A 17,773-nucleotide genomic window follows, 5' to 3' on the forward strand; every position below is an offset into this window, starting at 1 on the left:
ATTTGCCCTTAACGTTTAGCTAATATTTCAACATTTTCCATTACTTTCATCTATTTCAAGCTGTTAACCATTAATTTTAGCTATCTTCCAACACACCTTACTCAGAGCTGGTTTTCATTATTTTTTTAGTTATTTTTTAACCTGGATCCAGACCCTCGAATCCAGCTCTGTATTCCAACTTAGTTTCCATTACTTTTGTCTGTTTCAACCTTTCATCAATTGCTATTATCCATTGGGATATTTTTAAAAGCTATTTTAGGGCTTTAGCTGATTGAACTTCCTTCATTACTAGCACAGAAGTTGCAACATACAGTGCTGTCAGCTGACTCAATATATGGAAATGTATATTTTTAGGGGAAAGAAAATTTGCATCTCTCCACTCCATTTAACCAAATGCCCTCTGGCACAGCTGAAGTACCCCAGCCTGGCAGGGAGTCAGTAGGGCACATCCAAATCAACTAAATATCTTAATTGAAAATCAATCACGGCAAATACCTGAAAAAAACACAGGAAAAAGTGACAATATACTGGACCACTTATTTATTGGGGATTTTTATTTAACAAAAATATCAGACAGCCAAAACAGGATGATAATGAAAAATCCATGGATGTTACCAAGCAATAGAAAATCAAATATTTTTCAGCTAAACTCGTGTCATAGCTGCTCTTCCCTTGCAGTACCACAAACTCTCCGCCCACTTCTTATTCATACTTAAATGCTGCAACCGGGACAAGCTTCAAACATCTTTCCCTGAGAGTCACAGTGACGATAATATTCCACAAGAAACTGGGGATTCAATCAAGCCTGCTGATTTTGCTCTTCGTTTTCATGTCAAATTCTAGATGAGTGTAAACATCACTAACAGCGAACTTGAATCTGAATTCCATTCACATTCCCTTAAAGTATTTTAAGTTTGTGTTGGGTGCTGAACATCCCCTATAGCTTGAGGTGATTCTTAAAAAAAATATGAGTGGTGGATCCACCACTGCACAAAATAATCTATACAGTATATGTAGACATGACCTTAATTTTCCAGACTTATTTAACATTTTCCAGATATCTCAAGTAGGTTTGGGGAAAAAATGTAATATTCTCTTGCCCAAATTCATATTTATCTGTAAACTGTGCTAGAAAACAAACAGTTATTAAAGTTTTTGTGAATATGGGATCATAGTTTACAGCATTGATGCCAGTTAATTTGCCGCATCAATTAAAACCTTCTTATTAATGTCCTGATATTGACTTCAGCCCTAGTCTTAAGGTCTGTAAATTGTCAGGTTATCCATAATTTTCTAGACCTGCATATGAACTCTATAAAATAGAAATGTAAACCTATCTACCTGTACGCTTTACCAACTTAGGGAAAGGCTTTAAAATTATTTTAATCCAGTGTGTGAGAAGAAATCCACACCAAATGTTTGGTTTATTAGTTTAAAACCCAAGTTAACCAGCAGTGAGATTTTCTAGGGTCCTCCTCCCTTTTGTGCTTCAACCACAGCCTGAACCACAATCCCAATCAGTGCAAAGTTACAGACCGACACCTACTACAGGGGAAAGAACACTATACTGGAAAAGTAAAAATTTATAATCATGATTCGCTTCACAAAATACATTCTCACCACGCGCACACACGTGTACAGAAAAACCGCTTAAATCTGACCACCTTAATTCCCCTCCACACGTTATAAAAAGAACAAAGACAAAACAGGTTCTGCCGTTTAGCACTGGTTTGTGGTCAGTCTGTCAGCAGCGCCTCAGGCAGGAGAGGAGCTTCTTCATGAAGCAGACTCTTTAAACAGAGTCCAGTCCACTGCCTCGTCACAGCCACTGATCCTCACAACTCTGTGTGAACATCTGGCACAAAAACAGAAGAGAAGAATAAGTCAATAATTTATAAGAGAAATCTGTAATATATTCGTTGTTGCAATGCTCAGTACTCTGACACCAACGCTGCAGCCCCCCTTGAAATTTTTATTCTGGCCCGTAACTTGCATTATTGTTCACCCGTTTAATCTTAATTAAAGTTCAACTTAATGCTGAATGTTTGCTGAATGAGAAAGTGTCTGTTTATGAGTCAGAGGAAATCATTAGTAGTCTTGTAGACAGAGTAAAAGTTTCTAACTGTTAAATTGAGCAAAATATTAATGGAGTTTGGCAGCCAGTGAGACTGAAACAAAAACAGTGGGCTTTTGATTTCAGCATAATGCCTTAACTTTACATTGGCAGACAACTGACAATTACAAACTGATCAACTTAAAGTAGAAGACTAGTTGTTGCTTGTTGTTGTTAATTTAGGTGGTTGCACGCAAATTACACTCCTGCAGAGCTCCTGCAGCCTGCCTGTCTCTGCTGTGTCTCCGTCAGGTCTGTTATGATGTGGTCAGTACCTGTGCCTTGCTGCTTTGTTGTGTGGTTCGCCCCTTCCTGGACTCTCGTCTGCAGACGTTTAATCTCCTGGTCATAATCAGTCCACTCGGCCACGATCCTCACTGCAGCCTGCAGCTTGGGTTCCTTGGTCATGGGGTTGTTGCACTGAAATGAAAAAGAAAAAAAAAAAAAGAAAATGGTCACAAGCAGTAAGAAAAGCAATGTTCTTCAACTCATATTCTTATTTCCTCTCAAAGCCATATTATTACTTGGTTTAGTAAACTGTCAACTGGTGACAAGAACAAGCTGCAGCTTGTTAAAAGTGGTCAGTGACATCATTGTGTTTTTACTGCCTGATCTGGCTCATATTTTCTGCTACTACTAACAGATTCAAATTCAAAACACCCTCTGTGTGCAAAGTTTGATCCCCTCTCCTTTAGATAACGGCTGTATTTTAACCGCTGGTGATTTGGTCAGACAATGAGAGATGCAGGGTACCTCCAGGGGCAGAAACATTAGTGTGATAATAAATTCTACTTAAATGTTGGAGAACTAACATTGGAGCTCATCACTACTATGGCAGTTAATAATTTGGCACTTAATTATGACACGCTGATATTTATAGAATCCTACAAAAGGGCAGGAAAAATTAAGAACCTATTAAATACTTTGTAAATAAAATTCAATACTTATAAGGCCCTTTATTTTGAATTTTAAATTCAGTGCTTTTTAAAATAATTTTAAAACCCATGTGTACCCTATAGATGTACTTGAGGTTTTGTTGCCACTTGATGTACAATGTTTTATGTGAGTATATATGTAGTGGGCTTTAGATAGGGGTGTGCATCTCACTGAGATGGTGAGACTGAGATGATTCAGTATGCATCTTGATGCATGTTCAAAGACATGATTCATCTCAGAAATTTTTAAATAGCTTCAACATTTCAGTATGACACGATTCAGCTCTGTCACAATATGATACAACGCAATGTGTGAATCTTTACGTTTCGATTCTTTGAATGTACTATTAGACACGAGAAGAACTCTTGAATTTGACCATGTAGAGGAAGTGGGGTGTGGAGGAACAGCGATACTACATGTTACTCGCTCTCCCAGTGACATTACATCTTTGCATGAATTATTTGCAGCAGCGTCTGTCTTCTTCCTTACAAAACCAAAACTCATTTCACACTTGCAAGTTATGAAAGTGCAACGCAGCGCACTTTGTTTTGAGGAAATGAATGTGAGACAGGAGAGGGGGGGGGGGTGCTTGTTTTGTGTGAGCCAGTTAGGCGTCCAGCGAGAGCAGTGCAGGCAGAGGCAGGGGTAGAGAGAAAACAGGACAGTTACAGCAGCAGTTACTTGATGCTATAATGAGATGTATCAATGTGCTAGTTCTGCATCTTTTTTTTTTTCCGATTCACATTCAGCTTTTTACCGATACAGGCCATCTGAGTCGGTGCACTCGCGTCTTACAAGTTTAAGTATGTATAAGTGAATTGTTACACCCCTAGTTTTAGTATTTTGTTTTATATATAATTAAAGAATAAAGTTAAACTTGATATTTTGTAACTCCAAATGACCTGGGAGTTCAGCTTTCTCTGGACAGAAAGCTATTGATTTGTTACTTCCTGTCTAGAGAAACAAGAGTTTTTCCTTGTGCGAAAATAGCAGATTTATAAAGCTTTCAGTTTAAGAGTAGCTTCTGTGTTTTTCAACCTGGACCCTATTTTCCAGTGTTTTTGTGTCAAAGTGACTAATAGGACAACAAATTTTGAAACAGATCCAGTATTTGGCAAGTGGGCTGCAGTGTAATCCTTAAAGACAACTTGGCAACGTCAGACTATGTCCACTAATAGTGCTCGTTTTGCCACTTACAGACTCAAATTGTTACTGCAAGTGTTTGACAACATTATGTAAAGGATCCCTACAGAGACAGACCTTTTCGTTAAAGAGTAAGATCCTGTTCTTTCAAACTCGGCAAACAAAAAAAGCCCTCACCAAAAATATCTTGGCTCATCTTTCCACTGATCCAACAATCACCAACTCTGGATGGTTGGTCAGAACAGACCTTTAATGCTGCAATCCACTGTACTTGGGACCCACCAACATGGAAAAGCGCAACAGAACAGTCATTCAAGTCTAGCCCGAGTTCGCTAACATAAACACACCTGATGTCAGAGCAACATTTTTGTTGTGAAACGTGCTTTAACAACTTTGTAGTTGCCTTTCCCCTTTTCATTCAGTTGATTTGTGCTGTATACAAAGAGACAGGAAGAGACTGTGAGTACGACATGCTCACAGAAACTTCTAAGTGCAGCAGCTGTAGTGATGCTTATGAAGTTCACAGACGTGCCATACAAACAACAGTTTGTGTCCACGGTTTTCTGAGCAAATGCACCGGGACACATTTAGATTGGCAGTCGGGCGTACCGACTCGGAATTATCGACTTTAGACTTGCAGTGGATTGCAGCATTATTCAGAGAGTTGGATGTGAAAATATTCTGGCTCCACATGCTGTTTTCCTCTGCTGCCTCTCTGATGTCTGACCTCCCTCTCGCTCCTCTGACGATACTTTCATATCTAACTCTGTGCGTTGAGAGTTCATTTTGACCAAACCACCAGAGCAGTGGAGATGGACCAAGATGGTTGAGTGAGTTTTATTTTGTTTCTGGCAAGCTTGGATGAAATGTATTTTATGATGATAAAATTACCGTTTCTGAGCCTGGTGGCTTTGGCAAGAGCTATAAATGGTCTGTTTTTGGTTTAAAAAACAAAAAGGATCTTATTCTTAAATAAGATAAAGGTCTATATTTGTAGGGATCCTTCCCATAAAGTTATTAGACATTTAGAATAACAATCTGAGGCTGTCAGTGCCAAAACAAGCACTTTTAGTGGACGGCTGCAGCACTCCCACAATATACTGGACCAATTTCAAAAACTGTCATCCCCTTTAGTCACTTAGATGCAAAAACATGGGAAAATAATCTTCCTCTGTTCTGCCCCCATTTTTTTTTTTTAGATTATCTTTTCATAATGTCAAACAGTGTTCATCTCAGTCCAACGTCTTTATGAACAAGTTTTTTTTAGATGTGAATCACTTCATTTATCCACAAAGAAACAGATTCACTCAGTCAATGTCTTCCTCACAGTTGGCCCGTTTGCCCTCTAGTGGCTATTAGGAGACACAGCAGTGTTTGGAAACCCCCGTCACTCCTCTCTGTGACACACGTCTATGACACTGTGTCTTCTGTTGTTTTTTTTTTTGTTTTTTTTTTTTTAGCATTTTGTCCTGATCCTATTGCAGCTATCTACACACAGAGCTGCCACAGTTTATTGATTAGTTGATTGAGAAAGAAAAAATAGTTGCCAGCTATTTTGATAAGCAATTCAGTCATTTTTCAAGAAAAAATGTGCTAATACCGGCTTCTCAAATGTGATGATTTTGGGTTTTGGATGGTTAGTTGGACAAAAGCAATTTGCAGACGTTACTTTGGGCTCTGGGACATTGTGATGAGCATTTTTTAAATCATAAAAATAACCGTCAGATTAATCAAAAATGAAAATAATTGTTAGTTGCAGCCCTAACACACAGACAAACTGTTGTTACCAGGTCTATCGTCTTGGCGTTCCTCTTGGAGCTGTCGTCACACCAGGTCTCACACCACAGCCACTCCTGAGGCAGAGACTTGATGGGCACCTGGTGGATCATGTTGTTGGGCAGATCCTGAAAACAAACAAAAAATCCCCAACAGACAGTGAGACCATTGATGGAAGGAGGGAGGAGTCGTCTCAGAGGAGATTTTATAAACAGAACTTGATGGAAACAGTTACATGTTAGTGCTGAACAGTGTTGCACTCGTGATAAATTTATGTAGAATCATAAGAAGAAGAGAAAACAATAAAAAAACAAAAATCTGATAAAATTAGTTGATTCTGACATTTACAAAAGGCTGCTGTTCAACAACTAACTGTCAAACTTCAGATTTACAGCGCTTCCCTGAACGCAACAGGACACATTTTATCACAGTGCCTTCTTGAAACCACAGAAAAAAAGATTAAAGGCAACAAAATGTTGGTACTAAATTAATCTAAATTAATTAATCTAAATCTAAAAACATACTTTGGTAAATGTAACACGAGCTGTTTTACATGTATATTGGACTACATCGTGAGTCACAGACCTGGTCAAGGTTTGAGAGGCTGTTGGGGTCTTGGCTGAGCCCCTGGTACTGCCCTCTGAGTCGATCTCCCGCTGCTATTTTCCTGAACTTCTTCAGGTCGACCACATACAGGGCACTGCAGGGGGCAAGATGGTAACATGAAATATGCATGAAAGTGTGAAAATTGTTTTGAAGAAGAGCGTTAGAGTGCTTCTGTGTGCGTGAGTGTGTTTGAGGGTGATTGACTTTCAAAATGCTGTTGACATGAAGCTGAATTGACTGTAAACAATCCAGCTGAGATATTTAAAAGTGTGTTTACCTGATGTGGTATTTGCGTCCGGCGAGATGGCTCGCCCAGTAGCCGGACTTCCAGAAGCGATAGCCGTCCATCTCCCTCCGGCTCTCGCAGAACGGAGTGTAACCGTACGGCGCTCCCTCCAGGTCGAAGTCACGTAGCTCCTTCAGGTCTGTTCGCACAATCTGAAGCAGAAGATGGAGAGGGAACAATACAGATGGGTCACATTAGAGCGGTGATACTTTTATTTTGTTTATTGAATTGAAAATGATCAAATTTTTGGGCCCAACAGTCCAAATATATATTCAGCACTGGCTCTCCACAACAGCCAGCCGGAGGCAAGATTTGCCGCCTTACTTTGCCTGGAGGTGAGAATGAAATAAGACTATATATCATATACAGTTTAATGTTGTTTGTTTTACCGCTTTGTCACCTGGGGTGAAAGTACCAGACTCCTTTAAAAAAACTCAGAGTTTTGTCAGTTGATGAGTTCAGAGAAACTTTATAAACTTTGCGAAACACTATGTGCATCACATTCTTAATCATTTGTCCTCTGTTGGGAATTCAGCGAAGTAATAAACAAAGTTGTTCCTTTGTTTGTGTAAAAAATATTCTCAATTTGTCCTGGCATGTTTGTGTCTAAAGTGTGTTTTACCTGCCAAGACAAGCAGCAGATATTTGTGAACACACTGTTCCAACTTATTTCACCATTTACAGTGTTTTTAATGATGGTAAAACTGCCAAATTTTACAAAAACATTAAGTGCAATTTGATCCTTTGTCAACAGAGAGAAAGTCCCCAGACTCCTTTAAAAAAATCGCATAGTTTTGTGAGTTGTTGAGTTCAGGGAAACTTAATCAACTTTGTAAAATGCTTTCTCTGACAAATTCTTAATTATCTGTCCTCTTTTGTAAATTCACCAAATGTCTGAATCCCAACTTCTGCGCTCTGTCTTTCTTTTCATCATTTGTCTTTTGGCAGCGCCACAGGAATACTTGCATTTTGGAGTCACCATCATATTATATCATGTTAGGAGCACAATGATTGATTTTTTTTTGGACAGTTGTTGCAGCACTTGTGCCAATTAAATCCCCTATTTAAATATACACTGACGTCCCCTGTACCGGCTCAGACTCATCAATCTGCTTTAAGTCTCTCAGCGGTTTTCTTTGAGGAAAAAGAAAAGTAATCACAGGGCCCGATGCAATTGCGCATTTAGCATATAGAGCAGATGATATGTATATTCAATTTACTATCATAGAGCACTAACAACAACGGCAAATATTCACGCTTGGGAAGTTGGCACAAGTGAATTTTTGGCATTTTTGCTCAAAAAAACGATTAACTGTCAAAACTATCGCACATTAATTTTGTCGTTTCACCAATCCACTGATCTTTTAAGCTCTTAAGACAATATATCAGTATTGAATAAAAGCCTGAGACATGAGATGTGAAAACTAAATTCAATTTCTTTCCAGACCTGATCATAAAACTTGGGCAATTTCTAGACATTTTAATGTTACAAGTCCCAAGGATGTCCAGAAATTGTCACCGCTGCTGTATTTTACTCATCTCTCCTCAGAGCTATCTGAGTCAGCTGGCAGCTTTTGCAGCTAGATGCTTTTACATCATCAGCTTGTGTTATGAACAGGACATTAAATATTTGGACAGAGGCAGGATGAATAATAAATGTTTGTACAGCTACGTATGAGCTAACCTGGTCAGCGTCCACAAACAGGATCTTGTCGACAGCGAGAGGGAACAGCACATCCAGGAACAGGATCTTGTAGCCCCAGATGATCCTCTGCTTCTCAGTCTGTTGGTGTAACCAGCGAGGCCACTTGTACTGGACCAGCTCATACTGGAAGCCATACTTCTTCGCCATGTGGGGGATGAACTCCTGCAAGACGGTCACACACACAAAACAGGAGGGGATGCATCAATAAGGTTTGATAAATTCTGATGAAAACCCCAAAAGGTTTGAGAACTACTTAAAACTGAATATTAGAATTACATTACTGACTTTGGCTGGCATTTTTAATGACATATTCACGTTAAAGCAGACAGCAGAATTTCTCTTAATAACTAAAGAGACAGTAGAGGCTGGGTGCTCAATCGGTTTCACATATACAGACGTAAATTCAGGGAACTTTGAGGTGCTCTTGAAGTTAAAAAGATTGATCACACACAAAAAAAAACATTCCCGCGGCAAGGACAAAAGCCCTTTTAAAAGCCTTAATTTAGTCTGACGTATTAGTTTGAACTGCCAACTACTCTCAACCTCACAAAGCGGGTGAAAAACTCAGATCGGAGCCTGAAAAACATCTTTACTGTTCTCAGAATATTGATAAAATCCAGATGTACATTTCTTTGATTCCAGTAGAGGGCAGAATACTAACACCTCTTCACAATCTGGACTTAAGTGTCTTATTCAAGGACAAGTTAGGAGCTAATTTTACAATTAATGGCCAACACTCTCTTCCAACTACAGGCCTCAGACTCAATCAAAACTTTACTGAGCCTTAATACCAGTATCTTATATTTACCAACAAATACTGGCTGTTAGAAATACCAGTGAGCGTGTTTACACGGCACTAGTATCATGTTTTTTGCAGTGTAGTTACAAACTAATTTGGCAGTAAAACTGAAAATATGGTGGTGAAGGCTGTAATGATGAAGAAAGGGCAGAGCACAAAATGTATTACAGTGAAAATCGCTGTAGGGATCCCCTCAGTCTTGGACAAATTAATTGCTAAATTTATTACATGAATATAAAGTAATGAAACAGACTGCTTCCGGTTGTTTGAGTGGAATACACAACGTAGCCAGAGGAACACCAAGTTTGGCTGCTGCATCTCGTTGGCAGGTTTTTGGCAGTTTGACATGAGCCCTGACAACGAGAGACGATGTTTTTCATTGAGAGAAAACAGTTTTCATTTTCCCATCATGTGCACGCAGAAAATAGAGGCAGCGACAGAAGCAGACGGGTTACCGTGAGGCATGAAAGTAAAGTAAGAAAAACAGCTTTTGTATTGGAATTATTCTGTCCTAAGTTTTTCTGATCACTGTAAGTGGTTTTCACTGGACAGCTCTTGTTTGTCTTGAGTGGTTAAATGCAGGAGAGTTAAGACAGCGAGTGAGAGTAAACTGTCAATCAAGAAATACAAGCAGCACTATCAGGATCCTTCAGACCATTATGATCTTGTGTATAATAGTCTGGTTACTTTTGCTCAGACTAACGACTCTTACTTTTTACCAGTGGCAAAAAAAACGTTATTGTAATTCCATCTACATCATTAAGAAATTGCATTTTCAAATTCGGCATTGATTCCCGCTCTAATTAAGCAATGTCTGACATAAATCAAACCATTACTGCGTACACTACACATTAGATACACTCACAGAAAGTAACTACATTAAAAACACCAACAAAACTTAACATTTGTATTTTTGAATATGAAATGACAAACTGTCACCAATGCATCATGGACAAATGCAAATGAGGGCTGTGTCTCAGCATTGTATCTGCAGCATGTTAACCTCACAAGTCTGCATCCTCCAGCTCCCCACAATGGATAAAGAATCTGACAAAGCAGAATCAATAATGGCACTGATATCAATAAAGTCTTATCAATTCCCATCCCGAGTACAGGTGTATGTAATAAAGTGTTTTTTCAGATGTGACGTCTGACTTTTACAAACTGATGATGTCATTATCTTTACAATAAGTATCATTAATCTGAAAATTTTATAATTGTGGCATGCAGTGAATATCAAAATTAAGAGCAATCCTTTGTCATGCAAGACTGGAGCTACTTATGGAAAGTGCTGAGTGGGAATCTGAGATACAAAACCAAAATTATTCATCAATAGGTGACTTTTACAAATGAGAATAAAATAGTCAGAAAACACAGTGTGATCTGCAGGATAATGAGGCTGAACCACTAAAACTAGAGTGAATAAACATGATGAATGGACCCATGATCCAAGAAAAGCATTAACTTCTTCCAATTTATCTGGATATCTTTCTTCTACAGGTGGAGAAAAAAATCTCTCATCTCATCTGCTGCATGTTTTCACCTTGATTTTCCTTTTTGAAGCTCACATCACTGCCGGCCAGAGAGAGAGAGAGAGCTGCAGCCGTCAGAGAAAATCTCCACATCAATGATGAGAAGCCAGCTGATTTTTAAAGCAAAAAATCCTACCTTGAAAGTCGGGGACAGGTAGTTCTTGAGGAACCAGAATTTGACAGGGGTTTTGGTGTTCTTCAGAACTGACAGCATCATAATCCTGAGAGAGAGACAGAAGAATAAAAAAGATTGGTGGCAACAGGGCAGAGAGAACAAAGGCAGTGAAATCAATACAGTCTTTGTACACATAAGAGGATGGGATGTTAGTTTTTCAAGGATTTTGGTTGATGTGACAATCCTCTTTTCTTTGCCTGGTCAGACATTTGTGACGCTCACCTGAGGAACCGCTCATACAGATGCCCCGAAGCCACAGAGAAGATGTTGATCACGTCATCCTTCTCCTGCTTCAGCTCCTCTGTCTTTCCTCCGCCTGTGAACCCTCTGAGCGACAAAAAACAAACTGCTTTTACAAAGGTTTACATATTTTATAGCAGAAAATACAAACAAAACAGCCACATTTTTAAATCAAAATACCTCTTTGAGAGTCAGCAGGTATCCTGCAGCAAGTATTTGCATGATACAGTTATCTGATCAGTGATAATGTTTGTACACGTTAGGGCTTCACCTAACTACTATATTCAAAATGGATCGATTAATTACTCTTGTGATTAGTAAATTAGTGCTCTAACTGTAAAATATTTTGCCTGACTAACAAAAAGTGTTCAATGATGTAGAGAAATCCTCACATCTGAAAAGCTAAAATGGGACATAACAATTTTTGCTAAAGCAACAACAAACAAATCATACAAGTGTTGTAGATCAGTTTTCTTTTCGCCGACTTATTGTTTCAACTCCAATCATTATGAGCAACGACTAGTGATTTTGAATCAAAGCTGCACCTGGCCAGAGATTTCCAGAAGCCAGTGTCATTTTCTTCGGTGCCGTCACTCAGCAGCTCCTCGTTGAACTTGTCTGGTTTCTTCTGGACCTGTACAACATGCAATTATAACACAGTTAGTTGACCAACCCATGTTAAAAATATTATTTATCCATTTGACATTGTACTTAAACATACCGCTGCTTTTCATAGTCAATCAATCAGTCGATTATTTTCTCGATTAAATGTTGTTTGGTCTAAAAATGTCAGACAATGGTGAAAAATGCCAATCAGTGTTTCCCAAAGCTTAAGGTGACGTCCTCAAATGTCTTGTTTTACTCACAACCCCAAAAATATTCAGTTTACTGCCATAAAGGAGCAAAGAGACCAAAAGATATTTGCATTAAGAAGCTGGAAACAAAAATTAGTCAATCAAAATAGTTGACAATTAATTTAATAATCGATTAATCATTGCGGCTCTACACATATTAGAAGTAGTTTTAACTGTTTTTAACTAAATGTAACACTGACGCCTCAATATAACCTACAGAAGCAAACAAGACCATCAGTATCGTTATTCTTTCTGGCTGCCACTGGGTCAGATTCTCTTTGAAATCAGATTAAACGATTTAATGCATGCGGACCAGAAGATATTATATAAAATTTTCCCAGACAAAGTTACAGTCAGTGTTACATGTTGAAGTATGGTAATGGAAACATGACGAACTGTCGACAGGGGGCTACAAAATAAGTCACATACGAAAGTTCCTTGTAACCGTTTTAAGTATTATGTTGTATGGTTGGATCTATGGACAACCAAACGGACTTGATTTTAAAATAAATGAAAGATAAATCAATACAACACACAAAAATATCTAGGATTCAGTGAAGGCTGTCTGGGTGCTTTGTGTTGGATGTTATAGCAGAGGTCACAGCAACTATTTTGACTGCTTAGGTCATTATTACATCAATAATTTGTAAAAATGACCACCTTGGCTTTTGAAAAAGCAACATGTTGCTTAATACTAGAAGAAGTTACTGTGGGAAGTTGACAGTTGACACCCACCAAGCCGAGACAGAGTGCACTGAGCTGGAGGACGAATGAGAGGAGCCAGAATATTTTCACAACCAACACAGTGAATTAAGAATTTATTTCAATCAAATCAGAGAGGGTGACTGTTGATCTGTTGAGTTTGAATGAAGCGTGTTTTACTACGAATTAAACAAAAATCAGCTTTAGAAATGTTCTATGAGGGAGGAAATGTATTCACCACATTTGTTCGACCTCAAGGACACAATTAGTGAGAAACACTGAAGGAAAACAGAAACTTTGTTTGCAAGAAAACATGCATTACTTCGTGCATTAAAATAATCATTTAATTATTTCTCAATTTATTTTTACCATGTTGTTTGTAATTTATTTTCAGTAATTCTGATTTCGTCCTCTCTGTCCTCCAGTCATCTTGGGAATGTAGCTTTGTTTGCAGTTTGAAGTGTGTCTGTGTGTGGCCACATCCATTATATGTAAATGTCCCAATATAATAATAATTTTACCCATGTAATTTATGTACATACTGTATATATTCTGCACGACTTAAGAAACTCAGACTACAGTCTTTTCTGCTCATTAAAATTTATGAGAAAGCAGTCAGACAGAGAAGTGTTGCCACTAACCGTCCCGGATTTGGTTTAATTTCTCTGGGGACCAAAATCTAATCCACTAAATGTGTGAAAAGGTGTATATTCTCCATCAGTGTTTCCATGGTATTCTGCCAGACAGTCACCACTTTTTCACAGGTAAACTGACCTTGACTTTAATGATCCTGCTCTTGAAGTTGTTCAGCACGACGATAATGTCATCAGAGTCTGCAGGAGAGTCTGTGCCGTCGTGGCTGCGACAGGGAAAAAAAAAAAAAAAAAAGAAAGGACGAGGAAAGGGTGAGAACAGAAGGTTTACAGCTAGTCTGAGTCAGAGCATAAGGCTGAATCTAAAACCAGTCTGACATTTCCACTCTGTGACACATTATAGCCACTTTTTTTTTACCTGTAAATCTTGTAGATTTCATCAGAGCGTCCTTTTCGCATCTTCAGGATCCAGGCGCCTGGGTTGGCCTTCAGCTGAAAGTAACCCTACAGACACAGACACAAGAGATTTGCAGTTAACCCTGAATCACTGCATTTGGGAATGTAGTAAAATCATGGATTTCTGGAAAGAAGTAAAACGTGATAGACAGAATCATCTCTGTAGAGATTCTGCTCACACCTAAAATGTAACTCTTCAATTTCTCGTAAATTTTAAAATATACTTGAATGCATAATTTGAATGCATGATCAAACATTTAAGGCATTAAAGGTCATTTAAGACATCACATTTAAAAACTGCATACATGTTTGATTGAAAGGTGCAGCCGATTCAGAACAACATAAAAGAGCAATTAAAAACAGCCTGTGGAACAAACTCTCTACTGTACTAAATCACGCCTTTCTACCGCTACAGAGAGGCTCAGTTAGAAAGCTGTGTTGTTGAATGACTTTTAAAAATCTCAACAGAGCCATCCTCTCTGATATGTTTGGGTAGGTTGTTCCACGATTTGGGAGCGTAACTGAAAAAAAGCTGCATCTCCAGTTTTCTACTGGGTGGAGCTGTGGGTATCTTGAAAGCCGGCAGCAGAGGATCTAAGAGTTTGTGGGGGAACATAAAACAATAGGGAATCTGTGGTGTAGGACGGTTCTCAGCCGTTGAGAGCTTTGTTAACAAGCAGAAGGACTTCAAAATCAATTCTGGTGGTCACAGGGAGCCAGTGCAATGTGGCTAAGACTGGAGTGATATGTTCTCGCTTCTTTGTTTTTGTTAGCAGTCTAGCAGCCAAATATTGGATCAGTTACAGCCTCTCAATGGAGTATTTTTTTTTTTCTTTTTTGGAAGATCAGTATGCAAAAAGTGCATCACAGTAGTCCAATCTGCTTGAAATGAAAACATGAATTAGATTTTCAGCATCTTGCTGAGTCAGGAGTGAACATACCTTGGAAAGATTTCTCAGGTGGAAGAATGCCACCTTGGTCAATTTATTTATACGAGGTGTGAAGCTTAATTCACAGTCTCAGATAACATCCAGAACTGTTACTTCTGGTTTTACTCTGGAGGTCAAATTGCCAATTGTTTCCAGCAGCTCATCTCTTTTTGATCCGGGGCGAACTAATAAAACTGCTTGTCCTCATTTAGTTTAAAAAAAAAAACAAAAACATTCATCCATTTATTTATTGCTGACATGCAGGCAGTGAGGAAATGTATAACATCAACATTTGGCTCAACAGACAGTACAGTATAGCTGTATCATCAAAGTAGTTTTATTTATTTACTGTTTGATTTTTTGTGCACTTTGTGAGAGGTTGGAGTGGGTGGTGGGTTGGAGGAAGGTGTTCTTTTCTTTCTCTGTTTTAACACACAGCAAAATATGGGGAAAAACAATTGTGGACCTTCTTATATGAGATTTTTATAAAGCTGGTTTCCAATAAAAAATAAAAAATGTAAAAAAAAGTATTAAACTGTAATAGTTGGGAACGCATCTTTTTGTTTGAGCAATGTTCTGCTCTAATGTGTTGGACAAGAACATGAGAGGCTCAACGTTCACAGCGGTCACTCACCAGGTTTGCCATGACGATCGTATCCACGATGACCGGCTCGGAGGCTGTTCCCAGGGTGAACTGGAGGCCTCGAGGCGGCTGGCCCGAACTGACGTCAAAACAGTGTCCTTCCAACAGAAGGTGCTCCAACTCGTACTCTGCTGCAACAATATTCTCCACCTGTAAAGACACGCGTGTGGATAATTAAAGTTTATTTTGTGCAACCCATCGGCAGCGTCCAGGAGCTTTACAGAGACACATTAGTAATGGTTCCCAGATAAATTAAAGGTCTTCACTGAGAGAGAGAAAAACTTAACAAAAACTAAAGCGAAAATGGAAGAAATCTCAGAGGAGAGAATTCAAAGAGACATTACATTAATTTGCCAGAGTGCACAGCGTACTTTGTGATATTCAGGAGATTAGAAGCAAAATGTTTCTCATGCACAGAAAAAGTAGTCTGTTGATACAGAAAATGATGAACTTATTGTCTTAAATAACAGCTACTGTGTAGAACCATATGTGAAATATATATTTAAACAAATGACAAAGATCCCTATGTGCACGGTTACTCGGCCAGCAGGTCTGTCTCATGCCACTCCAGAGGACGGACTTTTTTTGTTGTGTGAGCTTGATGAAATTGAGAATGAGATTTTTTTTTGTTTTGTTTTGCTGTCCTGTTTACAAGGACATAAGGGATGTACTTTTTACTAAATGTCCTTCATTTATGTTGATTTCTTTTTGCTGAATGATAATGAAAAACTGGAAATGTGCTTCAGGAAGGGAACCTTTTTTGTCTTTGCCAAGCTTAGTTCAAGAGCGAACTGTAAAATAACATGAATATAATGTAAATTTTACGTAAAATAATGTAACTTTGTTGAGAAAGGACATGTAAAGAAAAGTTTGACCACTGCAACTGTACTTTTGGTATCTTGTAACACAAAAATAAAGGAAAATCAGCCATAATGATAGTTATGTTCTAATGACAGGGATTATAATTAGAGGCTGTATTACTGCAGTGCTTAACCTCAACAGTGTTAGGTGTAGTTTAAACCAGGGGTTCTCAATCTTTGGTAATTTAAGGCCAATTTCTGATTGTTATAATATCAGAGGACCACCTTCCCAAATAAATGAAGGGGAAAAAAAACATAACATAAACATAAAAAAAGGAGAAAAAATAAACTGGGTCGTGACAGGATTTCATCACATTTAAGAGGTACTTGTCATCAGAGCAGAGGAGCAGGAAGAGAAACTGATCTCTAAAATTGAAGTCACTGGCGCTCAATCTTTGGCACCAGGCTGAAAATCTGGATGTCATCATCGACTCTGATTCAAGTTTCGAGCTCCACATCTGAAATATGACAAAATCTACCTTCTACCACCTGAGAAACATTTCCCAAATTTGTCCCTCTTTGTTTCTCTCCCAGGCCAACACAGAAAAAAAAGCTATTGATCAACTGCAGTTTGTACAAAATTCAAACTGCTGCTCGTGTGCTGACCAGGAGGAGAGCACATTTCACACCTGCTTTAAAATCGCTGCACGGGCGACCGGTTAGTTTTAGAATTGATTTTAAGATTCTTTTATTGGTTTATAAATCCCTAAATGGTCTTCCTCCTCACTAGCTGTCTGACTTGGTTTTAAGGTATGTGCCCACTAGATCCCTCAGGTCCTCTGGAAGTTCTCTCTTGGTTGTTCTTAGAGATTGTTCTAAGACCTGCGGTGATGCTGCTTTAAGCCACTATAGCCCCAGCCTGTGGAGCTGCCTGCCAGAGGACCTGAGGCGAGCGGAGGGTGTGGATACTTTTAAAAGAAAACTAAAAAGACACTGTTTTACCCTTGCTTTTATCTAGACTTGTCAATTTATACTTGCACTTTAACGTTCATTTTATCTCCTATTTTTATGTTTTATTTTTGTGTCTTATTTGTTCAAATGCTTTTATGTTTTATAGCTCTTTTTATGTTAAGCACTCAGAGTTGCATTTAATGTATGACTATATAAATAAACTTTATTCATTTTGTTAGCTAGCTAACAATGGCAAAACAGATTTGCCTCTTCCTGATGGTGTTGTGTGCTTGGATTGGTGATAATTATACATACCTGGTCATTGAAATTATGTATTTTAATTCGACTTTTTTATTTATGTGAATTCTTGAGCATGTTTTGATATTGAAATAACTAACTTCCAACTAAATTCTTTTTTGAAATTTTAATCTAACCATCTGGTAGCACCACTGCCTCCGTGTCCCACTAGATGTTGCTCTGAGGCCCACCTGTGGGCCACGTCCCAGTGGTTGGCTGCATGAAAACACACACACA

At 38.5% G+C, this 17,773-nt stretch overlaps 1 protein-coding gene across 2 annotated transcripts in view; it reads right to left on the bottom strand.

Moving 5' to 3' along the window:
- Nucleotides 1–525: 525 nt before the first annotated feature.
- The window catches only part of uggt1 (UDP-glucose glycoprotein glucosyltransferase 1), a 51,083-nt gene continuing 33,835 nt past the window's right edge, over nucleotides 526–17,773 (bottom strand). For both annotated transcript variants that reach the window (XM_084741782.1, XM_084741781.1), the window contains 12 exons: nucleotides 15,480–15,638; nucleotides 13,879–13,964; nucleotides 13,642–13,726; nucleotides 11,857–11,945; nucleotides 11,294–11,398; nucleotides 11,033–11,117; nucleotides 8,545–8,727; nucleotides 6,852–7,012; nucleotides 6,554–6,668; nucleotides 5,980–6,096; nucleotides 2,389–2,533; nucleotides 526–1,855 (listed from right to left, as the gene is read on the bottom strand). In XM_084741782.1, coding sequence (XP_084597908.1) covers nucleotides 1,836–1,855; nucleotides 2,389–2,533; nucleotides 5,980–6,096; nucleotides 6,554–6,668; nucleotides 6,852–7,012; nucleotides 8,545–8,727; nucleotides 11,033–11,117; nucleotides 11,294–11,398; nucleotides 11,857–11,945; nucleotides 13,642–13,726; nucleotides 13,879–13,964; nucleotides 15,480–15,638 — 1,350 coding nt within the window. In that variant the 3' untranslated portion in view covers nucleotides 526–1,835. The remainder of the gene's footprint in view (nucleotides 1,856–2,388; nucleotides 2,534–5,979; nucleotides 6,097–6,553; nucleotides 6,669–6,851; nucleotides 7,013–8,544; nucleotides 8,728–11,032; nucleotides 11,118–11,293; nucleotides 11,399–11,856; nucleotides 11,946–13,641; nucleotides 13,727–13,878; nucleotides 13,965–15,479; nucleotides 15,639–17,773) is intronic.

Source organism: Lutjanus erythropterus, chromosome 18 (assembly GCF_056507025.1).
Source record: "Lutjanus erythropterus isolate fLutEry1 chromosome 18, fLutEry1.hap2, whole genome shotgun sequence".
Taxonomy (NCBI): Eukaryota; Metazoa; Chordata; class Actinopteri; order Lutjaniformes; family Lutjanidae; genus Lutjanus; species Lutjanus erythropterus.